This window comes from Seriola dumerili, unplaced genomic scaffold (assembly GCF_002260705.1).
Source record: "Seriola dumerili isolate Sdu_G_001 unplaced genomic scaffold, Sdu_1.0 BDQW01000043.1, whole genome shotgun sequence".
Classification (NCBI taxonomy): domain Eukaryota; kingdom Metazoa; phylum Chordata; class Actinopteri; order Carangiformes; family Carangidae; genus Seriola; species Seriola dumerili.
The window spans coordinates 1,595,632-1,622,831 of NW_019174298.1; the positions used below are offsets into that span (position 1 = coordinate 1,595,632).

The window sequence follows — 27,200 nt, forward strand, 5'->3', positions numbered from 1 at the left end:
TATTTGTTTTATAGTTCTAGCAAGTCTGTAAAACTGAGATGATTTTTGACCTGGATATTAAATTAGATGAGAGATAAACTTTTCATTAAATCACAACAGACACTTCATAGTGTGTGACTTGTGCAGCTGTGCCTGCATCTGACTATAATGAAGAGAGGAAGCTAATAATGGGGCCACTGACTCATCTCTATCATTGATTAGTCAAGGGAGACCCCTGAAACAAAGTGGCCAATGGCCCCGGTGCCCCTTGTTGCCTGTCTGATCAGTCTATTCATCCACTGAAGCAGCTTTTGTCCATATTTATTCTCGCTAGCGTCTCAATGAAGATGGATCAGACTAGATTTTGAAAAGATAAAATTCACTATAGGCTGTTCAGAAGAGGCACGTGCACCATGTGCACCACAAATTTCAGCAGCTGTAATACAATCAACCCATCGAAAAAGCTCTGTTGACAAAGATCACAGACATCATGTGATGACTAATGATGCCTGTATGAGCTCCTGTGAGTAAACAACATATGTTCAAATGCAAGGAAGACAAAAGTGAAAATTCTATGATTTTCATGCTATTGCAATATAGAGACTATGTAGCCTAAGATTATATGTCAAGGGGCAAATTTTTTGTATAATCATATATTCTAAAAGAGACTTTTACACACTATCCTAGTTTCACAATAATTCCTCAGAGATATGACAACTGACAACATCTAGGCTGTTTTCCTCTGAAGTCGCTGCGTCAGGTCATTTCTCGTAGTTTGGATTATTATAATGCAGAAAACGGAACCGATAATATTTCAAAAGGTTTAGCAATATTTCTATGAAGGTTTGTCCCGCCCCCCCAAAAAATAAGGGAACGAGGGCGCTTCCCAGCCTCACAAGTCGGAGTCAGGGCATAAACTTTACGCACGAGTTTACTGCAGGAGCACAGCAGCACTGAGAGCTCAGAGACGCAAGGTAGGTAACAAAACTTTTATAAATAAAAACCTCTCGATGTCATCGCACAGTGTAATACACTGAGCATTTTAATTTCCACTTGACGGGTCCCACGGGAGAGACAAATATTTGCGCGCTCTGTGATCTGGGTGATCACATTTTTGATCTCAGATAATATTTATTTGCGAGCTACTTTATGTCTGTTTGTGGTCGTATCGGGAATTAAATGAGCGCTTAATTCCTAGATATATAAGTCTAATATTTGTCCATACGACTATGAAGTTGAAGTCTCTTGTTCAACACGCTGAGGAATAATTCAGTGTTTTCATCATCACAAGTGATTGAAGTGCTGAAGTGTCTTTCTTTAATTCATTGCCCGTCATTGAGATATTGAAGGATCGAAGTTTCAGCGTGTTTGCTCGCGGGTTGAGGTTTTGATGTTTGCACGTGTGTGTGTGTGTGTGTGTGTGTGTGTGTGTGTGTGTGTGTGTGTGTGTGTGTGTGTGAGTGAGTGTGAGTGTGTGTGTGTGTAAGCAAGCAAAAGCATAAAGGTCGATTTTTGTCTGGTGGAATGGCAAGGCACACAGTTGCTGTTTGGAATATGTTGTAGGACATTCCCTGAACTGATAGCTGAACAAACAATCCCACACCCACCCCCCCCCACCCCCCACCACCACCACCACCACCACCACCACCACCACCCCGCAGAAAACAGCCTCTATCAAGGTCTCCAAAGGTGCAACCACATGAGTTTCACATTCATTCCATCAGATTTCCTTGTCACCTAGTGGACCCCCTCTCACTTGCTGTGAATGTGATAGACCAAACACTTTTTTGGTTTTGGTTTTGGTGCTTTAGGACTGAGTTCAACACTGTTTAAAGCACTATTGCAGAAAGACCGCAAGATCTGGTAAAATGATTTTGTACCCACAGCACACAAAGACATCATTGATTCTTTAAATGGAGCTGCAGTGCACTTTGTGTTGTTCGGTGTCTTTGCCTGAAGGATGAAGGAAGACAATGCTACAGATGTTACTTTTTTTGATGACCTCTAGACATTTTAGTGATTTTTTTTTTAAATTACTTTTAAACACATGCACTGTTTTTAGCTCAGCAAATAGGCTGGAAATGGATTTCTCAATTTCAGTGCACAGTTGGGAAGATTCACTTCTAGTTACGTAACCTTGTTACCATCGAAAAGTATAATAAGTCATAACTAAGTACCTGTAGATTCTCTCTGTTGTAACAGCATCTCCATACCTACAAGAATGCAAGTATGAGCTGTTTCTATTGTAGAGAAAGTAATATCTAAACAGCTCTTTTGGTGGGAATCTGTTCCAAGGACATGGAGTTGAGGGTACTTAGAGGAAAATGTGATAACAGAAGAGGCTGTGGAGAGAGCACCACTGAAAATGTTTAGTAACATATCAGCAGGAAATGTCTGAAGTGTGTCATGCAGAACGATTTTTAGTTCATGTCTAATTTTGAGGCAGACTTTTTTAGCATGAAATGTCACATAAGTCTCATGTGACTGGCACAAATGAGAGCATTGAGGGAAAAACAGGAACAAGTAAAATAGAAAACATCTGGTTTTCAATGTGCTCTCTGATTTGAAGTCACATCACTTGCTCACAGGATAAAGCCTGTCACAGTCTGACTTTGTGCTGCCACTCTGTCTCTGTACAGACATGTAGAGTTCCAGAAATCTCTTCAAATATATTCATAGCTTTACCTTATAATATTATTATAACATGTCAAATTAACTTATAATAGTACTTCTGCTAGTTTATACAGCATTAGTTATCTCTGCTAAAGCACAGTATTCTGAAACAGTTTATGCCCCACCGGTCATTATAGACAGACATTAACAATGCACTCAGATGACGGTACAATATTTGCACAACATCTCCTCCATATTCTGCGGAAGCAGACAATTTTATGAAAATGCACATGCTCAAAATTGATAACCCATACAAGGAGTTCTCTGCACAACACAATCAACGCACTGTTTTTGTATGGAAAAGTATAACATTGTCATAGAGGGGAGGGTTTGTTATTTCATTATTGTTTTTTCAACAACTGACAACTTTTTGTTGGGTTATTATTGTACATATTTCCCTCAGTCAGTCGTACTTTTGGCCAAATTTCCATGTGCAATCAAATATAAATCACAGCTTTCATTCCCTGTGGTGCCAAAAACAGTAGGCATGGAAAAATATACATTTGGCAGGTGGTCAAATTAAAGAAGACAGGTTATTAAGTTAAAGCATATGTTTTTTATAATAACTTTGAAAAAACCCTGCAAAATAACAAGACACCGATTGTTATCAAGCTGAATGCCAGACAACCTTCATACTGTAAATATATCATTAACTTCTGTTTATCTTCACAGGCTGAAAGACACAAAATTATTTCTCATCTGGGGCAAAATCTAGCCTGAGGAGAAGTTTACTTTGAACATCTACTTGGAATACTTCTTTTTTTTTTTTTTTAATGCAAAATGAACATTCAGAAGGCAGCATTGTTTTTATGTTGGATGCTTCTGTGCATGGACATCTGTCTAAGCCAGAAAGACTGCACAGGCGTGGACTGCCCTGTTCTGCAGAACTGCTTTGAAACTGTTCTAGAGAACGGTGCCTGTTGTCCCACCTGTACACAGAAGGGCTGCACCTGTGAGGGTTACCAGTACTACGACTGCATCCAAGCAGGCTTCCGGGAAGGGAAAGTCCCAGAGGGGGAGTCATACTTTGTGGATTTCGGAAGCACCGAATGCTCCTGTCCCCAGGGAGGAGGGAAAATAAGCTGTCATTTTATTCCGTGCCCTGAAATTTCCCCCAACTGCATTGAAATTTTACAGCCTGCAGATGGATGCACTCAATGTAGGCGAATAGGCTGTACCCATGGCAGCAAGAAATACGAGGCGGGACACTCCTTTCAGCTAGACCAGTGCCAGGTTTGCCATTGTCCCAAAGAGGGTGGAAGGTTAATGTGTTCACCTATTCCTGGCTGTGACCTTCGTAGTGTTAATAAGCCCACGTGGGTAACGACCATTGAAAACAACAACCCTTTGAGAGACATTACCAGCCGTCATGACAACCAACAAATGAGTCCCGTGGAGCCATTTTCCAAGCTGGCAGTGGGAAACACTCTACCACTGTATAAGCAGGACCCACCCAGTTTTGGCACAGAGGATTATGACTATACGCTGGCAGAGCCGACCTCTTCAACAATCCAAGATCTGGCCCAACCGCTGGAATCTACTACAGTACCACCAGCCTACCCAGAGTCAAGCTCCACTTCCTTCAGCTCCCTTGATGAGAGGAGACATGAGCTGAAAGAAACACAAAAAAGCCCAAATCCAGTGAGGAGCGGCGAGGATGAGGTCACACATAACATTGATCCAACCACTACAGGGACTCAGAGTGAAAAATCAGCGTTGCTAACAACCACAACCACACAGAAAGTGGCCACAGAGAACCACAGGCCACCACCACAGGAAAGTGGAGAAAGGAGCATTACACGTAACAGTGACAGAATCAGAGTGGTGCAGGACTCTTTAAGAGACACAGCATACACTACCCATGCCACCAAGGCAGGCAGGCACTTTGGCCACCACAAACGCAGCCAAGGCAGTCGCACTGCGAATCATGGCGGCTCCCCCTCTGTCAGTCATAAGGGACAAGAAAAAGCCCCAGTGCAACACAGGCAGTCGCTCGGTAAAGAGGAGCAGGGTTTGTATCCCACAGTCCAGCTCAGGCCCACCAACAGAGCCCCAGTCAGGGTGAGAGAGGATGGCGAGCAGCCTCAAAGACAGCCCCAGACCCTCAACAACTACCAGGCTCAGGATGTGGAGGGAGACACAGAAGGTGAGTTTGCATATTTTTGAAAAGTTTTACATAATCCTGACCTTTTATGATCAGCAGCATCTGAACTCTTCTTGTTGAATAAAAAAAGACTGAAAGTGGTTGAATTTGAAGGAAATAAGAAAAATTTTTGATTCATTCGATGCCTACATCAAAGTACATCACAATGTGACGATTTATAGGCTCGTGATGGCCTGTGTTGGCCTGTTACATTTTCAGAGGACATCTTCCTTTCCCTCCTCTCACATCCTGTCCTTTGAGAAGGAATTCATAATCACTCCATTCAAGCTGGCTCTGGACCAGGAAAAACAATTGTCCATGGAAAGTCTGTTTTCCCTAGATAGCATTTATCTACCTTACTCAGAGGAGAAAAGAACCATACTTAGTGTATGTTCATTGTCATGCATTCAGGTTGAGAGAATGTTATATTCATTTCTCCAGAGGTTTGTAAATAGCAAGTTATAGTAAACCCGATTCAATTCTTCCATTATTATGCTTCTAATATATCTAATAAATCTGGAAAGAGGAGCTGAAATTGCAAATTCTCTCCCTACTTTCTTCCGGTGAGAGGACTTGGGTTGTGCCTCCTGTGTATGTCCTTCATGTGATTATCATGAAGCATGTTCTCAAACAGATCATCCCATGTCACGGCGTATAGGCCAATGTACTGCAGGCTGTGGGATAGAAAGCAGACAGTGAAGTGATTACCAGGGTACCCAGAAGATGAGTTACACTGCCGAGGAAGATATGAGAAAATACACCATGTCTTATTCCAAAATGTGAAGTCACATACTGTACATACAAGAAATAATAATGAAAAAAAATCTTCTTAATCTCATACAATGCTATATAATAATCCAAAGTTCTGTTGCTTTAGCTTTAACAAATAATGTAATTTTATTCAGTTCCATAAGTGCTACTGATTAACAAAGTTCCTGCCGAGGAAAACCTGATTAGATCATAATTTCCCCATACTTTATAGCCCTATGGCGCGGGGTAGTCTCACTCTATTTCCTCAGATGTAAGTGAACTAAATTATTGAATGGGTGAAATTTATTAGCCTTGTCATTTCATCCTCGTAACCACTCCAGTGACTGAATTACTAAAGAAATAGGACGGGGATTCTGAGAACTCTGTCTTATTAGTGGTGTTTTGTCCAGCAGACCACAATCTGGGGGTGTGTGGTTAACGTACTTTACAACACTATGATTTTTGTTGAGACCTGTCAGGACTTTTCTTTCCTTTCAGCACCTGGCCTCCATAGGTATGTATAGTATATGCAGAACGCATATGTGAGGTGTCTCCGTGGGAGTGAGTTTCAGAGGTACCTGTCAAGTTAATTTACCAGCATAAAGTCGGAGGATGTAGGTTAGAAACTGATTTGTTGCTGTTTGCAATGAAACTTTTTCATTAGGGAAGACTACAGACTCAGGTCAGGTCTGGGCAAAATGTGAGCGAGTATAGAAACTCTTATTTATTCAGGGAAAAAACAGATATTTGCTTTGACAGACGTCCTCAAAGGTTTTCCACACCAGCCATAAATGCATTAGGATGAAGTCCAGCTAGCTATTCAATTGTAAATTATAGCTTCATGGTAGAGAGTTTGAGCAGGATGGGTTTTTCTCCAGGGATAAGGAGCTTGAAGTAACTGGTCCAGCTGCTCAGTTTATAGGATGGAATGGCACTGTGAGGGTTCACTGGTCAAGGTCATTGGACAAAGTGAAGATCTGCAAAGCACTGACATGTTATAGCACAGACAGGAAAGCCCCAGCTGATAAGGACCCGTGACTAATGCCTTTTATCAATGCCATTAGCTGAGTACGCCAAAGAGAGGAAGAGAGAAAGCATGAATAACAAGCACACAACTATTTTTCACTGAATATAAATGGGTTCCCTTTGCTGTGCAACAGAGCCCAAGATAAATGTTTTTTTTCTTTCAGTCAATAACTCCCTCTCATTTGCCCTCTCTCTTTCAAACCAGACGTGTGTGTGTGCGTGCATGTGTGTGTGTGTGTGTGTGTGTGCACGCTCAGAAGGGGGATGGGATTGTTTAGGCTTTCTGATGCTGGGCTAGACCTGGTATAGGATTTCTTGGGGGTTGTACCTGTGAGCAGCATAATACCCATGTGATGAATGAGACCACTGTTGTGGCTTGATTGCCAGACGCTACTCACTGCTCCCTCATGAGCCGGTGTGATTACCCGTCTCCCATGAGGCTACTGGTTTCCAAATCTTCTTAGTAATCGCCTCATCTGAAGCACACCTCCACACATGCTCCTCTCAGTAACCTCCCTCCCCCACCACCACCACCACCACCCTTCCTACTTTACCAAACACCAACCATAATGTCCAACTAAACTTCGAAGAATGTTAGATAGGGATGAGTTGATATGACACATGGCTGAAACATAATTATCATCACAGCTCTGTCACAACATGCTGCACATGGGAGCGGGTTGACCAGATGTATAATTTTCCGTAGGATGAAAAAGGAGGGTGAATTCCAGAGCTAGGGCCATGTGAGAGTTCACTCCTACTATACCACTACTGTGAAGATCAGTATGAAGACCGTAGCCCACTCTGGTTAATCTAGGGTGCCTTCCAGGTCATTTCTAGGAAATTTGGCATATCACCCATCCGCAACTTGTCCTTACTGAAAAACCACCCGATCCACACGTCACTCGTGCTTATAAATAATAAAAAAAAAATATCACCAACACCAGATGCAGGAAACCAGTCATAAAAGAGACCCACTGTGTAAGTAGAGACATATTGGTGATAAATTGTAACACAATAACAGATTTGCTTCTTTCTCTCATCTACATCTGTCATTAGCATACGGGCAAAGTGTAGCTGTATTCAGATGTTTTCATACTTACGATACAAGCAGTCACTCTTGTTTTCTCCTCTAAATATGAAATACAGTAAACCTTTCTTATGAAATATTCGATGTTGATATAATGATTTCTAATGCAAAAAAAAAAAAAAAAGTTTCTTCTAATGGGACTTGTAAAACTTGCCAATTAGGTAATATTGTTCCTCTGTGTTATTTTAGTTCACCAGGTCTAAAGTCAGGATTTGGACGGATTTCCTCTGGCAAGCAATGACTGAATTTCCTGTGTTCTGGTGTGTGAGCAAACCTTGGAATATATAAGGAGTAATAAGGCAAAGGGATACAGGTTCAAATTACAGGACTGTGGAGAGTGCAGTAAGTGGCCAGAGGCATGCAGTGGAATATACATTAACCAGTTTAATATGCAAAAAGAGGGCCTCTAATGCAGACGTTGTATTGCAGACAACTTTATAAAACCTGGTGAGGAGGTGGTTGTTTGGGTGTGTGCGGCATCTTTAGGAAACAAAAGCTATAACTCGCAATAATTCAATGCAGCATTAGTGACAAGTCCTAACAGGGTGTGTTTTAGTCTCTCATTCAGGCTATCCAACCACAACGAGGTATAATTGGATTGGAGGTTACTATTTAAAACCATCAAAGACTGAGGCAAGCCTTCGAGGCGGTTAAGACAACTCAGGGAGATTAAGACAAAAGTCGTCAATAATTGAAACCTGAATTGGCTGTTCTGGATATGAAGTCATGGTGATAGCAGGAGAGCCCTCCCTGTTATGTCACAGCCAGCTGTTCTTGGACAGTGATTATGTGTTTCAGAGGACACGATATCTCTGCAAGTCCTCATGTTGAAGGTGAGAAGAACACTGTGTCGCTCCCTCCCACACTTAACACACACACACACACACACACACACACACACACACATTCTCACACACAAATATTCACAAACGCAAACATTCTTTTAAGCTTTCAACATCAATCATCTGACATGTTCAACCACACAAGCTTGTGTGTTATTCAACATTGTTGGTCCTGTTCTCTCCAGCCCACCTGTATTGTAAATCACTGCCAAGTCTGCAAAAGAAAAGGCACATGAGTCTTGATTAGTGGCAGCGCGCTGCTTTATGACACCTCCAGACATGTCGAGAGTTGCCCTTTTTGGTTGTTGTTCTAGCTCCATATTTTCAGAGGGTGTGATGTCACCACTTTTGGATTTGGACAAGAGCTAAGCATCTGGTGTTAATGCTAGTCTAATGGGCAGATATAATGACAGGTCTGGAAGAGAGAGATGCTCCTCAGCCACCTTTCAAGTGCGTATTTTAGATCCCACATTGTGCAAGCACAATAAATCAACTTGGCTAATTATTGCACAGCTGAATGGGACAAGTTGCTGTATGGGCTTAATTAGAAGGTGAATCAGAGAGACAGGAAAAGACCTGGTTAGACTCAGACGGCCTATAACTTAGCCGAAATGGTTTATCATTGTTTTCATCCTCAGTATTTAGGTGAAACATAGTCTCCCTCTCAAGGATTTCATTCGCTAAATCCTTTGTAAACACGGTCATGAGCTGTATGTATTTTAACTCTGTATACATCCCACGTTGTGGATAGACAAATGGAGCAAATCTGTGTAATCTTCAACTGATTCCACCTGGAGAAAATGAATAGGAAGCGAAAGAAGGAATGAATAATTATGCTCTGTCTTTTAATATACATTCACTCAGGTTCAAAGAGACTTGTTTAACTGCGCGGCTGGCACAGATACTGTAACTATGTATCAAAGAGCCATTGTGCCTTTCAAGGTTTAGATTTTCTAATTTCTAAGCCTTTAAATTATGCACACCGCTCTTGTCACTTGCTCTGTTCTGAGTAATTGCGTTGATCTTGATATGTATAGGTAAGTGAAAGAGAAGTATTTCGACAAAAATATAGTGAATGTGGAGGTAAAAATGCGAGAATGACCTTTGGCGCTCTCAGACACTCTCTATGCTGAGCTTCATCTATTTAGAAGTCCAATAAGATTTTTGCTCAGTCTTTCCTCTGTGTGACTTCCACCTTCACTCAAGGCTCACACCGGAACAGCCCATACTTCTGGCTAACTTGATACACTTTAATGTCCGCTTCCACAGTAGGACAACTGAACACCGACAACGGTCATATATCACGCCACCGTCTTACTTCATATCACTCTGCTGATCTTAACCATCGCTTACATACAGGCGAAGTGGATAATGCAGTTTCAAATCTAAATTAAGGAACAAAATACATTATATATGTGCTGTCTCTGTACTGTAGTTACTATTACTTCAATTATTCCAATTCTCTCATTAAACCTGAGGTAATGAACAAAGTAAATCTTAATAAAAATAAATCCCATCTTACATTGGCGACGTGGCTCTAACCTATAGGATGAATTCACATGATATTTAGTACATTCGTTCATGATCCCCACATGATGAAGCCTACTGACTTTCCCATAAGTCTCACTTGTACTTTGTGTTTATTAGCAAATGTTAGCATGGGATCACACTAAACTCAGTTGGTAAACAAGGTCAACATTACCTGCTAAACAGAAGCATGATAAAATTGTTATCGTGAGCATGTTGACATCAGCAAAGTCCAGAGCTACTGCCAGGGTTGTAGATTCTTAGTCCTGCTCTCATTTGTTTTCTTTTCTGTCAAGCTTTCTATCTTTTCTGTCACTTTTCATCTGTGCTACAGCTGGAAACACCATATGTCAACAGCAGACCTAATTATTTTAAGTAAATGAATAATTCCAGTGGTGCGCAGTGTCATCACATAAACCTGCAGAAATAACAAAACAACTAAAAATCTGGTTCTAATTGGATAAGATAAGATAAGAAGGTAAAACATTCAGCCGACAGTTAACAAATAGTTTTTTTGTGTGGATCCAGACTGAAGAATATTTTGTTATGTGTGGTGTGACTTACTGGGAAGTCATGGATGTCATGAGTTGTCTTCTACTGTGGCGCAGGAGCCACAAATCAAAGCTGGAATGCACTGCCCTGTTATTGAAGGACACGTGTATACACGTATATATTATCCCTGTAAACTGCATAATGTGTTTTTGCTCTGTCTGCTCCCTGACCCACTTTGAAATGAAGTGCTAATGTGTGATTCTTTCACTCTGCTCCAGCTCTGATTAGCCAGAATGTAACAAAAAAGGCCAATTTTGGTCTGAAGGTAATTTTTTATAGATTCTTGGGTTTCATACTCCTCCCTGCCAATGAAAGTGAGAGCAGGGTCAAGGAGTCTGAAAAGAAAAACACAGATTGTACTTGCTATTCTCAGCATGTATTCACCAAAACCAGCTCTAAGTCTATTTCTATGAGACAAGTGTTCAGCAAAAGATGAGGTTCAGTTGCACTTCAAATATCCTGTAACCAGATTTTACAGCATCTCAGTGATGAGATTCTCAGATCATATGTGGTCACCATCCTGCTCCAGCTGAATTCACACTGTAACCCTTCTTTCATGTGATTCCTCTGAAGCGCTGGCTGCACTGAGTGGGATAAATCTGGATCCCGGTGTTTGGGTTTCATTACAGTATCTGCCAAGGAGCTGGTGAAGACCTGCTGTGAGACAGGGGAGAAATGGGCTTCAGTTAATGGTCACTGCAACAACATGGAGCCACCCACCAGAGATAGGCACTCCATCTGCTGGTAAGGACATCATGAAACACCCATTCATATTATTTATCTTAATTCTTATAATTTAATGCAACACACTGTAAATCAGCTTTAATAGTCCTGGACTTAACAAAAAGGTGAAGAAACATTAGTACATTGACATTATTATACAGATTTTCCTCCTAATTAAATTCGTAGAAACTTGAAAACACAGTGCAGTCAGCTCTGTAGCAGCACTCATGGGAAGAATAGTCAGCCCGCTCGTTGTTGGAGGGCCACAGTTGCAGTCCAAACACTTCTGCACTCCTTTCTAACATATCCCTTTCTCTGCCAGGACTGCCCAACGACAGTGCTGCCTCGGTTTCCTGAGAGAAAGCCGGTGCCTGGCCGGAATTAATGCAGCTAGAGCAGGAAGTATGTGTGAAGAGGATGCCAGCGATAAATGTGGAATTGATTCCTACAAGGCAAGTATCTGTGACAAGATACCACGGCAAAGTGCAAAACAGAGTTCACTGGGTTCACAGTCCAACTTAATGACATTGTAAATTCCTAATTAAGCCTAATACAGTCTGAATTAGCGATTGGAAATTATATTAGTCACTGTCCGATTGAAAACATGTGTGGATGGTATTAGTCTGTAGCCAGTAAGAGCCCCTCTGTAGTGTTTGAGCAAGTTTATTTTTGATATCTCCTCTGAGGATTATTGCTGTGGTGCCAAGTCCCTGTTACTTAATTACATTATTTAATTTTAGACAAAATGATTTAAGCCCAATTACAAATAAAGATTCCCTCAGTTCTAAATCCTCACTGTCTTCAAAGCAGACCTCGGCAATTGGAGTTGTCAGAGGTCAGTTGTTTGGCCGCTCTGAAATTGTGGAAACGCAGACTGATAATTGATGCTGTAAAACAGTAGCAGTGGCAGACGGGAGATTTTTATTGCAGTCAGTGAAAGTCAAGTCATGGTGACTGTGTAACTCTTATTATGTTCGTCTTGATTCCCAAATCCACTCATTTGCCATCTGACCTGTGTGTTGAAGGATACTTACTCACCTACTCAGAGGCCCTTGAGCAGCACGGGGGCCATTATTGACTCTGTGCTGCAGTACAGCTCTTAAATATCGGCTTTCACCACCTTTCTGTAGAATCCCTGTAGATTTAGTAACATTATGCCATCTACAGCCCCGCTACATCACAGCGGCCATTACTTCAGTTTTATGTTTCTCCATGCCCTGTGCACTCTCAGGGGTGATCTCGCTGAGAGTTACAGGGAAACAGAGTGAGAGTCTGTGAGCAAGGGGACAGTTGCCCTACATTAAGATTTGTAACTATCAAAGCTGCCACCACGCTGCCATGCTAGTGGCTCTGTGAGGCTGTTTAGACACAGCAATGCTTTCAGCTAGGTTTGCTAACATGCTCACAATGACATGTGGATGTTTAGCGAGTAACGTTTGCCATATTCTCCATATTAGTTTAGCGTGTTAGCGTGCCAACATTTGCTAATAAGCAGTAAATGCAACAAATAGCTCAGAATGATACCAGATTATTGGACAAATAAAAATTTTGACCTAACGATGGCATTGGATGAAAAATCATGAGATCACTTAAATTTTTTACATTACTCCTGAGGGAAACATGAATGGAGCATGAATTTCATGGAAATTCATCCAATAATAGCTGAGATTTCACTCAAAACCTCAAAAGTCAATCTCATGGTGGTGCCAGAGGAAAATTGAGCGAATCATCCAAGTCGTTAGGATTCATCATCTGGGAACCATATGTCTCTGCAAAGTTTTTGCCAGTCTGTCTAGTAGATGTTATTTCACTGCGTGGGTTCAACTCAGTTTCACAGAAATCCAACCAACAGTGAGTCTTTTACTAAAAGGCAATGTCAACCTCATGGTGGCACTAGAGGAAAACAAGGGGATCACTTAAGTCAGCAAGTTTCATCCTCTCCAGACGAAAATTTCATAGCAATCCATGCTGAGATATTTCAGTCTGGACCAAAGTGAGGAACCGACCGACAAGTTTGCCATCCAGAGCCATGTCGCAAGTACAGCAGAGAAAAACAGACAAAAAAAACTTGCATACAGTAAAACTGTGGGTATTGTTTTTGAAAGTGAAATGTATTAAAGTATAGCATCTACTGTATAGATGTATATGATCCATGATTACACGTGTTGAGACTGACTGTGTGACCTGCAGGAGTGCTGTGGCTGCTGCTCAATGGGGCTGCAGTTCCGCAGTGAGGGGCATCACTGCGAAGCCCACCACTACCTGGGCTACCACTGCAGACACGTCTTTCTAAACTGCTGCAAGGGGGAGGAGGGGTTGGCTGGGAGCCAAGACGGCTGGCACTCTGTCAGAGAGAGGCCCGCCCTTGACTCCAGTCCACCACCAAAAAAAGGTATTGTCAACATATACTCTCACACTCAAATACACAATCTTCAAACGCATGTTTCATGCCAAGGGAGGGGATGTTGTTTGGTGAGCGAATGTAATACACACTGGTGCACTGCCAGGGAAAAGGACTGATTTAAACCAAAGGCGATCAATTTTCTTTATACTAGCTAGTTAAAAGGAAGCATTGTAGCAAGATCCCTGAAAAATAGCACACCTCATGGGTCTCACAGAAAAATGTATAATTGCCCAGTTCACCTCTGTACTGCAATTCTAAGAAATCTAATCCCTGCCCGCCTGTCTGGAGTTGGATTTACATCTGTTTTGGTAAGCCACTCTGTAGTTAGAAGTACTCTTGTTCTGATTCGGTCTGGCTGCTATAAGGTGAAAAACTGATCAGCCATGTAGTCATGGGTGATCTGGTGCCTTGCATTAGGATTTTTTCTACTTTTATGGCTGCTCAGTCAAACGCTTCCCTTCTCATTAAACACTGCTGCAAATGAAACATCGGAAACACAGAAGGACATCTTTCGGTAACACAAATACAAAGCAAAAAGAAAGGCATCAATCATAACATTTACTTTTATTGTTACTTGTATTGATGCATTTTGTGCATCTTGTCATGCTGCACAATACTGTGTATTTTTGCAAGAGGCCGTCGAGGGAAGGGAGTTGCGCACTTGTTTAGGATATGAATGATGTGGTATGTGGCAGCGGTTGATGCTGTGTACTTATCTCTGTAAAAATAAACATTACAATAAAAACAAACGAGAAAAGAAACCCTCCTTATCGTTGTGGCCATTGTGTCCTCCTTGTAATTATTACATGTAAAATGTGTTTCCCTTCAGGGACATTGATAAAACTATTTTAAGCTTTTTATGCAGTTATTCACATCATTATACAGTTTCATTGCCTGTGAGAACATCAGCCACTCTCTCCATGTGCTGTAGTATCTGACAGCCCGTACCCTAAAGAGGCCTTCTCCATTGGTGAAGAGAGGGATGGGGAGAACGCAGTGGAGGGTCCCATGGAGGTGGAGGACATGGATGAGTGTCTGATATACGAGGGCAAGATCTGCCACCACAGATGTGTCAACACGCCAGGCTCTTACCGGTGCGAGTGCTTCACTGGATACGTGCTGCAAGAGGACGCTTTCTCTTGTGCGCAAGGTAAAGTAGAGAACACCAATCTTATTTTGTCACACGGAGCCAGCTAGATATTTCCAGAGATGCCAGTAGACAGGAAAGCGACTCTCTGTGCCATTTGCTCTTTGAAATGTGATTTACAGTCTGCATTCCTGTCAGGACGACCCCATTTGTCGTAATTTGTCTACACATTTACAGTGTATGATTTTCCTGGTCTCTTTTAGTTCCTTCCTGTCTGCAAGGCCTGATGCTGCCTAATAATAGTTATTCTAATCAGAAACTAACATCCCTTTCCTGGACTGGCAGCAATGCTCAACTAATCACCAATTCTGTTGTTGTCAAAAAGCGTTTCATCTGGAGAAGAAATCACTGAAAATCGTTCTTTGTACAAACTGAACCCTGAAGGTTTGCTCAGATGTGTTGTCAGGTAATGCTGTGTGACTTTTCTGCAGTGTACCAGACTTTAATCAACAGTGGCTTTCACCAACACCAGCCTGTCTCAACAGGATACTAATGTCAGAGCACTCAGCAAATTACAGTGATGGGATGGGGCTCACTAATAAAACCAAATGTGTGTCTGCAGGCTGTGCTTTTTCCTGTCTCACCTTCACTGCTATTACCGAGTTTCATCTGTAGCTACGAGACCTTCTATCATTGGATGAAGATGCAGGAATTGCACAAGGTTTAAGTCTCTAACTAAGACCGCAGTAGGTGGAGAGGTGGAATTCTTGATAGCACTGTAATTCGTCGCTCCTGTGATGAGATTATTCATGTTTCTGCAGAGACGGTGGACGAGGAGAACAGACTGAAGGAAGATGACAGAGCGGCGGTGGATCCCACCGCGCCCCTTCCGCCCCCCTCCCAGCCCACTGCCCCAGTCAACCCCTGTGAAGGTTTGAAACATACATCTTAATGAGGGGAGAGAGAGAGAGAGAGAGAGAGAGAGAGAGAGCTGCAGGGCTGACAGCTCCCAATGAGCACTTTCATTCACCCTCACAACTTAATCAGACGGCAGCATGCATCTTGATGCAGTCAAATATGTTTAGAGGAGAAGCCAGAACAGGCTGCTGTAGATTGACATGTTATTATTTCAATCTCACCCTTTCCATGAAATGTAATTGTGCTGCAAATGTCAAACACAAGCAGTGAGATGGAATCAAAGGTTAGATTGTTTTCTGCATCAGCCACTCATTCTCTAGAGCTCCTCATATCATAATGTGTGCACGGTCACATTTTGTTTCTCTTGTTTGGTTTCCATGACACCAGGGTGGAGGTCCACCACACTGTGGGCCAAAAGTAGGAAATACAATATGACCAGGTCAGGGATCAACCTGGAAAAAGGAAATGAGCAAACGGCATTACAGCAAATAGTGTTCAGTCTCCCACGCAGAACCACAAAGCTCTCCTCTGTTTCACCCGACACACTGTTGTGTGGAGTAGTAGTACAGTATATTTCATTTGACCTCATTATACACTATTATTTTCAGAAAACAGCCCCTGTGAGCAACAGTGCACCCCAGTGGGCGGAAGGCCGCAGTGCTCCTGCTTCTCAGGGTTCTCCCTCAGGGCTGATGGACACTCCTGTGAAGGTAAGGAAACTAAAACCTAGTTATAATGCAGAAAAAGATTTCTTACACAGACAATGTGGAAATTTTGTGCAATCATACGATGCGAGTAGTGTGGCTTGCCATTTCAGCCCTGGTTTCAGTTCTTTTTCAGCCACAGGAGTTTGGTTCCAGTTGAGGAGAGTTTCTTGGCAAGAATGTCTGTTACTGATTTGTCTCTCTGTCTCATCAGCGCCTCTAGATTTGCAGGGGAGATACAGCCCTAATCCCCTTCACTCTCAGCATCACACTGTGACACAGACAAAAAAAAAAAAAAAAAAAAAAAAACATAAATGGGAGACGTTTGTTTCATCTTGCTCCTAAACAGACTTTCTACCAGAGGGATTATCCAAACTACCCATGCCCTATCACGATATATATCTCCCTGACTGCATACCATATATATACCCTTTATTTTCATGCGCACTCAGAATGGCTGTGGGCTGTGTGTTTTATCATGAGGCTGATCAACTACTGCTCTATGTGTCTAAGCTGTCTGCCTAGGGATATACTATATCTTAAAGTTAAGCCATAACCGCTGGTCTGTCTCCTGCTTGACAGTAGCAAACGGTGGCAGTGACACAGAGAGCAGCTCAGCGTGGTGACAAATTTCTCACAGTGTGAATGTTGTACCCGGCGGCCTTGCCCCTAATCTCTCTCCCAAAGGAGGGTCTGACCAGTCTCCTTAATCTGCTTCCCACTGCTGACTGTTATACACACTCCATGGATCAGCTGACAGCATCTTTTGTACCTCTCCTTGTCTGCTTTTTCTAAACCTCCTCATCCAGCGTCTTCTTCTGCACATTTAACTCTCTTTCTTCTCAGTGACACATTTGTCTTTTCTTATACTTCTTGTCTTTTTTCTTTTTCTTTTTTTTTTAAACATCCAGACGTAAATGAGTGTTTGTCCGCGCACGCCTGCCAGTTGAATGAGCGCTGTGTGAATACTGCAGGGAGTTACATCTGTCAGAGACCGATCACCTGTCCCCCGGGGTACCAGATCAACAACGACATTTGTGAAGGTACACCACAGCTTATCAGCATTAAGCAGCATCAAAATGTTCACTTCCACCCACAGTGAATATGTTGTAAATACCAGCAGGAGAGCATTTGTATTACTGCATGTTCACAATGTAAGGAAAGACACATTGTTCAGGCAAACAATCACTTTTACCACCTTTTTACATTTTTTACATCCAGTGATTATGTAATTTCACATGTGAGTACACGGACAGGAGGGAATAATTGGAAATATGACTCCAGAGAGCTATTTCCATTTAGTCCCAGTATGAAGAGCTGCCTGGCTTGTCTTAGGGGGTGGTGCCCGACTTTCAGATGCAATAGTAAACCTCCCAATATGTCTCATTATTTCCATGCACCATAAGCTGTTCCTGTGCAGAGGTCTTGTTCGTACAGCAGCAGTGGCGTTCAGGAAGAAGCACCCCCCTAAGATGAGTTTTGGATGTGCTGTAATGTGCTGTTTGCCGCCGCAGATGGGTTTTCTGCGGGCTCGGCCAAGGAGGCTCGGCTAATCTGCAGCTCCTTGTGAACTTAAAGAATGTTCAATCAGGCAAAACGAGCATTTAACAAGAAAGTATGTTTAGCGGTAGGCCTCCCAAACAGCTGCCACTTCAGGCTGTCGGCATAAGTGGTGAGAGAAAAAACATCTTTGTGCCGTGCTACCTATTTTCTATTCATGGCTTACTAAGAGACTGTAATGAAACTCTCCTTTTGCCTCCTCTCACAAATGAAACAAAGTCACTGCACAGGGGAAAACTGAATTGTGTTCCTCTCCCCTGTCTAAACAGAATGACTCAATTAAGACAATTGCATCAGTGCATCAGTACTCACTGTAACTGAGTGTGTTAGAGAAGCTTTAAAAATCTGATCACTTCTTGTGTCATAGTTCAGTCAAACCAGGATGCACAGAAGTCATACTACCAAAATCAGTGCAACCTACTCTTTCCAGTAGTAGAAGGTTATTTAAATACAATCCAATTATTTGTCTGCACATGCAAAGTCACAGTACCAACAAGAACTGCTAGTGGTAAATGCAGCATGATTTTCGTGCAAATTTGCCAGTTGGCTCAGGTAAAGCCTACAGCTTACTCAGTGACTCATGGCAGCATTACACTTCCTGTTTACATCATCCAAAGCACAATGTGAATCAAAAACAAACAACAACTAAAAAAAAAAAAAAAAAAACCACTAAAAAATACATGACTGACAGAATCAATATCAATTAGCTTTTTTATGATTTTTATAATCAGTGAGAGAACTTTGGACAAAGATTCAAAGCCATATGACTGTAAATAAAGGGTAAAAAACAGCCAAGGATTCAAGGGGTTAAATTCTCCCACACAGTAAGTTAACTCTGTGACCTCTCTAGGTTCCTTGAGCTCATTGCCTTCACTGGGAGGTCACTGTTATTCTCTCGCACATTTATCCTGTGTCCTGGCTTTTCTCTCTCTGTCTCCCTCAGTGTCAGGCTCACTCAGCTCTTGTGGACTCTGCCAGGCTTGTGTCAGGAGCAAGATGCTCAATCACTATCTGCTGTTTAGAGACCTACCCCATATCCGCAGGGCTCCCTGCCAGGGCTGGTTTAGACCTCCATACAATAATTATAGTGGTGAAATCCTGCAGACCTGCTTGAAAACAGAAGATACTGATGCATTATGCACACACACACACACACACACACACATATGCACCACCCTCCAGCTTCGGTTCATACTATGGCAACAGATGTGGAAGGCTGATTGACGGGAGGTAAATCCCTTAGCAGACAGGTGTTCAAGGACTCTGGGGGGGAATATACTGGAATGTTCGCTTGCACACTGCACAGGAAGACTGCTGCATGTGACTTCTGCTGGTTTGACTCATTAATCTGACTGAAATAATAGACTGTCATTCAGGCCATTCTTTTGTAACGGGCGTGATTAGCATAGATAAGATTCCTACGTTGTAATACAATTCTTTCACGCTTGATTAACCTCTAGAGTACTGAGAGGGAGAGCTTCACCACAGATGAACAGCAAGGAAAAGTGAGCACCTGTACAATCTGCCGTTGAACCACAGTGCCACCCAGTGGTGAAACCTGGCATTACACGCCTGCGTCTTGCAGCACGCACTGAGTTAACATGTCGTAGATTCTTAGACTGAAAATAATTATGTTTGATTTGTGCTTTATTTGCACTTAATTGCTTCTTCGGTCCGTATCAGCTCATTTATTTATCTTCTCCCTCAGATATCAATGAATGTGTGGAGGGGCGCCATAACTGTGGGCTTGACTTTGAGTGTGTGAATACCGCGGGCTCATTCAGGTGCAACCCCAAAGCTCACTGTCCGGTGGGCTTTAACCAGGATGCACAGGGCAACTGTGTAGGTAAGGGAAATCACTTTCTTAATGAGATGATTATATAATTATTGTCCCTTGCAGCACTGTTTGCAATGTTTAACAGTCTTGGGCAAGAGCCAGATGTATTGATGTCTTCACTCAGTGATTACATCTTGTTTTCTCACTGAAATTGTGCTGATAGAGGAAATAATTAAATCATTAGGTGATAGTTTGGAATTAAAAAAAAAAGTCACAGTGTTAGTGTGTGTCATTTTGTAAAAGTTAAATATTATAGAACAAGCAAGCAAGGTTGTATTATTCAGTTAAATTAATTTCAATACAACTATTCATCGCTGCCACCTAGATGTGTGTGTGTGTGTGTGTGTGTACAACAACTACACACACAACAGATAGGAAAGAAAGACAAATATTGTTAATCACAAAATGAAAAATATTCAAAGGCTATAAACCTAAAAGAATCTATATGTGGAACTGGTAATAAAAATATAAATATATAAACAACAGTCTAAAAGGATTGGACCAAGTATAAACAGTCTTAAACCCTACAGTGGTAGTGAGGCCATGCCAAAGCATAAAAGCATAAAAACAGATGTGTTTTGCATTACAGTCAATATGATTCTTGTTTTAGAGATTCCCTATCTTGTTCCCAAACACAGATGAGTGAACCAGGACAGACACACAAACAACAAAATTTCCCCACAGGTGAATCAGAGACTGTGTAGACATCATGGTCATACAGCGTGCAGGTGAATCAGCAGGGCTGCAGTGACAGAGGGGTTAAATGCCACACAGACAGGAGATCAGAGAGGTTGCTGTTAGGGGCTGCAGAGGGGTGGATAAAAGCCAATCCTCCGTCCTCCTCCAGTACAAACTGATGCTGTGGAATTAGCCCCCAGGGGCAGGAACTGGGGCATGTCGAGGCAGCCGACGCCACTGTAAAAGGAGTGTAAAAGAAATGCTCTGAGAAATGAGAAAATGGGGAAAATGTCAGATACACAAACACACACACACACACACACACACACACACACACACACACACACACACACACACATACACACACACACACACAACAAAGTTATCCAGGGGAATGCATCTGTGTGATGTGTGTTTGCTTTGATATGTGTGGCAAAAGAGCTGCCCTCTGGTCTCTCGTGCCCTGCCTTTGAGCCTTTGGGTCTTCCCTCTTCTTCTATCTTTCCTCACCTTTATCTCACCACCTCTCCTTCTCTCTGAACCAGACATTGATGAGTGTGGTGCTTTGGCCCAGCCATGTAACCCAGGATTTAACTGCATCAACACAGCAGGATCCTACATGTGCCAGAGGAAGATAATATGTAGCCGTGGCTATCACGCCAGCCCTGATGGATCCCGATGTATCGGTAAGTTTTGCAGTTGGTACACATGAGGAGCGTGGGATCAGATTTGATACACAGACTGTAGGAGATTGTCAGCAGCAAATCTGATGCAGGCAAGAGACGTGTGAGTTGATTTTTGCTCATGCACTTAAATAAAAAAATTAAATAATCAAAGAATAATATTACTTTTCTTTTGTATTTCTTAATGATTAAATAATATATTAATATACAGGAGATTTATAAGCTCAGAACTGATAACAAAAATTACATCCATGATTGATGCTGCTTGAGTTTCCTGAATCTCATCATTTTCACTTTATTGATTTTTCCGTCTCTTTACCATTCTCGTGTGTCTTGTAGATGTGGATGAGTGTCAGAGCAGTCTGCATCGATGTGGAGCGGGCCAGCTGTGCCACAATCTGCCTGGTTCCTATCGCTGTGAATGTCAGACAGGCTATCAGTATGACTCATTCAGGAGGATGTGTGTAGGTATGTTGGCTATCACGCACACATCATCATCATCATCATCATCAGAAGTACACGTGCTAAGTTTTAAAAGAAGGAAAAAAAGGAGCTTTATATGTTCTTCCTCTTCCTCGCTCATACTGTGCTCCCCTTCCCTTCCTCTCGCCCTTCATCTCATTTCTCACTCTTACTGTAAAGCTAACCCTCTTCTTTGTCTGCCTCCTCTGCTGCTCCTCTTTATTATTCTGTGGTGGGAGATCTGCTGCTGTTTCTCAGCCTCTGCTGCTGCCACTGGTCTACTGATCACGTCTGCTGCTGCAGAGAACTCTGTTCTGCCCCTGCTACTGCTCCCTCTGTTTGTGATTCACTGTGTTGTGACTCTCATAATAATGGACTCTGCCCAAGTGTTTAGACTAACAGCAGGCAGCTGGTCCCCTCACACTACACTCTTCGTCGACATGCGCACGAACATGCACAGGCATGCACACGTACACAGTCGTGTGCAAACCTGCACATCCTTGGCTACACGTGCACTTGCACACATGGCTGCAAACACACAAATGCAATACACACTTTCAGAGGTATGATGACTCTGCTTCTTCCTCTCAGATGTGAACGAGTGTTGGCGCTACCCAAGTCGTCTGTGTGCTCAGACCTGTGAGAACACCCCAGGCTCCTATGAATGCTCATGTACCTCTGGCTTCCGCTTATCCGGCGATGGCAAGAACTGTGAAGGTGTGTGTGTGTGTTAATGTCTGCCTGTGTGGGTGTGTGTACATCTATGTGAGCGTGTTGACGCATGTCGTTGTATGTTTTTGTGAATTTGTGTGTGAAAATATGCCTGTGTGTGTGTGTGTGTGTTTGTTGGTGAACCAGGGTTGCGTGTGTGCATGAACAGTGCAGGTTCCTCAACTGATATTAAAGCTGGCCACTGTAAAGCATATTGCTGAGGATGGATGGTTGTTAGAGGTATTACTGTATTATACTGTATATCATGCCATGCCTTCAAGCACGAACCAGTAAAAACATAATTGGCTTAATAACAACATCTTGTTTATATGTTCGGTTAAAACCACTGGAGATCCTTTGATCAAGTGAATTGTGACAGTAATGAGCTCTAACCTCTAATCTCCAGATGTGAATGAGTGTTTGGCCAGCCCATGCAGTCAGGAGTGTGCCAACATCTATGGTTCCTACCAGTGCTACTGCAGACAGGGCTACTACCTCAGGGAGGATGGGCACACCTGTGAAGGTGCGGTGCGCTCTTTTACACATCAGAAGCACCACGTTTATACCGCACTTATGTTTGGACAAGTTTATGAATCGGTTTCTCATGTTTTACGTCCTCCCTGTCACCCAGACATCGACGAGTGTTCCCAGAGCATCGGCCACCTCTGCACCTATAAGTGTGTGAACGTTCCTGGCAGTTACCAGTGTGCTTGTCCTGAATATGGCTACACCATGTCTCCAAACGGACGCTCTTGCAAAGGTGAACCCCTCCCTTCAAAGAAACCAAACAAGAAAATCACGCATGCACACTCAGTTACTTTATTGGGAATGTGCCTCAATGAGTTCTGCTCTGAAATAGATTTTTAAAATGGCTCTGCACACATTTCACTCCACATAGAGTGCATAGTAGTGGTTATGCTCAGATAATTATAATTGGTACTTTTACAGTGGCTCAGTAATTACACAGTCTATAAAACTTTATTGGCCTAAAAATCTTGTCTCACTAATTTGAATTTTTTTTACTAGAGCAGTTCTGTTCCCCACAAGGACGATTTTTTGTCCTACATGTTTCAGCAATGAGGCTTTTCCTCAAAGTTCAACTGTCCTGTGTCTAACACACACATCTCCTCCTCCCCAGGCAATAAACCAGCGCTTGTGTATAACTGTTTGTTTTAGATATCGACGAGTGTGCCACAGGGGCCCATAACTGCTCCCTAGCTGAGACGTGCTATAACATCCAAGGAGGGTACCGCTGCCTTTCCCTCAGCTGTCCCCCCAACTACCGCAAAGTGTCCGACACGTAAGCCGGACATCGGTCGAACACCCACACCAGTGATACCTCATTGATTTGACAAAAAGGAAGATCTGATTTCTGACCTTCCCTGTGTCCCTTTTAGACGCTGTGAGCGGATCAGCTGTCCCAACTACCTGGAGTGTCAAAACTCTCCTCTGAGAATCACCTACTACTACCTCAGCTTCCAGTCCAACATCGTCATCCCCGCTCAGATCTTCCGCATCGGGCCCTCCCCCGCCTACTCCGGGGACAACGTCATCGTCAGCATCACACAGGGAAATGAGGAAAACTACTTCAGCACCAGGAAGCTGAACGCCTACACGGGTGCTGTGTACTTGCACCGGCAGGTTGAGGGTCCAAGAGATTTCCTAATTAATGTGGAGATGAAGCTCTGGAGACAGGGGACGTTTACTACTTTCCAGGCCAAGATCTACGTCTTCATCACAGTCAACTCACTCTAACAGCTGGAGCTGATCTGTGGCCGCCATGGACCTTAACACAGCTCATGAGGACTTTTCATATCACTATGTCATAAGATATACCACTGTCTGTCGTGATTGGTTTGAGTAGTTAATCTTTCTTATGTCCGGCTGACTATTAAAACTTTGCTGCAAGAGTAGTAGAATGAAACTGTCTGCTATGTGTCCGATTCTGATACCTTGTAATTTCTTGTCATTTCATACTTTAATTGCAAATCATGTCATTAATTTCCTTGGATGTGAAAACCCATTCCTTATTTTCAAGAATCCATTTACATTAGCATATAAAATAATACATATGGAGATACGAAAAGATTGAAGAGTTTCTGCCGGGGTTTTTAAAAAAAAATATTTATCTTAGTTTTCTCCTGTTATCAGATGATGTGTAGTTTGATGACTATTGTGAAAGCAAAGGAAATTGTTTCGTAAGAGTTTCCATCAAAGTGCCTGAACGTGTTTGTCTCTTCTCTCCTGCCCTGTACTGCTGTCTTTGTTGTGTCTTTGAGATATTTTAAAACCTAATTTAATGTTACTCTATGTGGTGTATTTTTATATCCCTGTAATCAGACACATTATAAATGGATGTATCATATTTTTTATGCTAGATTCATAAGCTTCTAAGTATTTTAGTCAAATTTATATATATAAATATAAAAACACCACTTTGTTTTTGAGTATTGGCTAATTGTATTTATTAAGAGGAATATTGTTTGTGGAGGAGGAGTGTGAGGTGTGTGCTTTTGTTTTCTAATCATTCCTAAGCAATTTCCACTTGTCAAACCTGTCATGCACCAGTTCTTGCTCACTTGCTCACTTATGGTGAACATTATTCCTCAATGAAGTTGGTAAAGTATATAATCCAATAATCCATTCTTGTCGGGACACGTCACACGGTAAATATCCGTGCCTATTTACATACCTCTTCACACCTTGCTCGTGAACTCACCATGAGCATCATCCATCAGCACGCAGCGGTTTGATGCTCGCACATTTTATGATGGATAATAAAAGCAATGATCATGTAGTGTTTGATACGAAATAAAATTCTTGTAGTCTTCTTATATTTATGTGTAAAGTCTTTTAGACTGCACAGTTGAACATTTACTGCAGTTTGCAACATAGAAAGAGTTACACTCCCACCTACAGGGTGAATGCAACCCTGCACTCTAAAATGTTGGCTTTCCTCCAGGGCAGCAGAAATGTCTTATACAACACAGCACTCTTTAAATCTCATAAGGGGAAAGTGCACAAATTTCTCATTCATAGTGAAGAAATTTAAACCGATTTAAAGTATACAAATTTGACAAACAAATGAGATGATTCTCCTTTTTTATCATCTCCATTTTAAGCTATAATGTGACCCGCTGCCCCTGCTCAGAGTTCAGCGAACCTCCTGGACCTGCTGTAATCATCGGAAAGGGTGTGAGTGTCTCTGTGACAGCTGTATTAATGCATGTTGCACATCCAAACAGAGCTGCTCGCCAGTTTTCTGTTCTCTCGGATGAGTTATACTGTCAAAGGTCATTTCAACAAAAGAGACTGATTTCTATGATTTCTGCACTAATTTTAGTCCCTTACTCCTCGCTTGGTGACATTGATAATAGTTGGTTAGTCCCAGAAACATCAAGGAAACAATCAATACAGCTCTCATCTGAGGCGTTCCTTCTGACATAACTCACAATAATAGCTATGTGTGTGTGACTGACTCGAGCTTTCGAACACACCCAGTGACTGAGATGCCACTCTTGGTATGTACGATATATAACGAGCCCTAGAGCTGTGATTGATGTCTCTTTCCCCTAATTAGCTTTATCTGCTCTTCAAGATTAGGTGGTGCTGTGTTTCAGGGACAGTGAATCACGCATCCCAGACAGGGGAAGATACACACATCTATTATGGGTTTAGGGACGCTGACAGGAAGTTTTGAAATGTCCTGGACTAAGGAAGAGGGACTGTAGTTATAGAAGAGACACATACAGTGCTGCAAAGTCACTGTACTAAAGATCATCAGGCCTGCTGTATGGTCTCAGTGTTGTCCCAAATGTGATTGGTGACTTGTTTTAAAAATATCCACTGATAGCCATAAGTAAATTACATAAACTCTTTAAGAATCAGTGATATCAATGTTTTTAAAAGCATTTTATTAATGTCACTGTTCTAATATGTTTGATCAGTTTATTGCAGTTTTATTGTATGTTTATTTTTTTTATTCAATTTCAATCTCCGTACTTTGACTTTGTAACTCACTTTGTAAATAAAGTTGAGTATTATTATTATCATTATTGCTAATGCTGCAGAATTTTAGGCATTAAATTCATTCATCATTCATCTATGGCTGCAGGGGATCTGAGGGATGGTCTGGGAAAATCTGGGTTAGGAAAATGAATGGGGAATGCTCTACCTTCAGTCAGTAGTAAATGATGACATGCCCTTGAGCAAAGCACTCAAATCACGTTGCACCAGCAGAGATCCGCCTGGGTTGTTTTGTCCAATAGTTAGCATTATTTCAATTAATATTACAATTAGGCTATTTCCCCAAACTTTGCAAACTGTTACAATTTAGCCAGTTATAAACCTTCCTGTTAGTATTTGTTACTGACTGTTAGTGAGAGTTTTATCGTAAAACTTGACTTGGTCACAACTACCCACTGGTACTAGGTGAAGTCAAGCTTTGACCCAAACTGGATCAATGTTGTGTAAAATGCTGCTCACCAGGGATCCAACCATGAACTGCAACATCACAGCTGTGGACCTCTGACCCCATTATCAGTTTCCTGTCTTATTTTGTCTTTATGCTGTTTAACAAAGACATAAAATGCCCCAAAAATTATTTATAAAGCCCAGTATCACAAATTGGCCTCAAGGTGCTTTACAATCTGTAAAAAAAAAAAAAAAAAAAGCCTTTGTCCTTAATCCCTTTATCCTTATACGCCCAGTTTTTTCAGAATCAGGATAAATTCCTTTTATGTCAGAAAAAAATTTAAGAGACCTCAAGAAGAGCAACAGAGGAAGGATCAAGAAAGAAAGAAGTTCCAGTGAAAGGTATAAACATTTAGGTCTTTATATTATCCTCACATA

At 42.0% G+C, this 27,200-nt stretch overlaps 1 protein-coding gene across 1 annotated transcript; it reads left to right on the forward strand.

Annotated features, from left to right (window-relative positions):
- Positions 1-890: 890 nt before the first annotated feature.
- Positions 891-25,171, forward strand: LOC111217354 (fibulin-2-like). The gene is made up of 17 exons (XM_022739180.1): positions 891-953; positions 3,325-4,798; positions 11,212-11,326; positions 11,628-11,757; positions 13,496-13,697; positions 14,641-14,859; positions 15,618-15,728; positions 16,323-16,424; positions 17,330-17,461; positions 19,687-19,824; positions 21,039-21,179; positions 21,516-21,644; positions 22,230-22,355; positions 22,756-22,872; positions 22,981-23,109; positions 23,526-23,649; positions 23,747-25,171. Exons 2-17 carry the CDS (start codon positions 3,433-3,435, stop codon positions 24,102-24,104), a joined length of 3,639 nt encoding a protein of 1,212 aa, XP_022594901.1. The 5' UTR covers positions 891-953; positions 3,325-3,432; the 3' UTR covers positions 24,105-25,171.
- Positions 25,172-27,200: the final 2,029 nt, after the last annotated feature.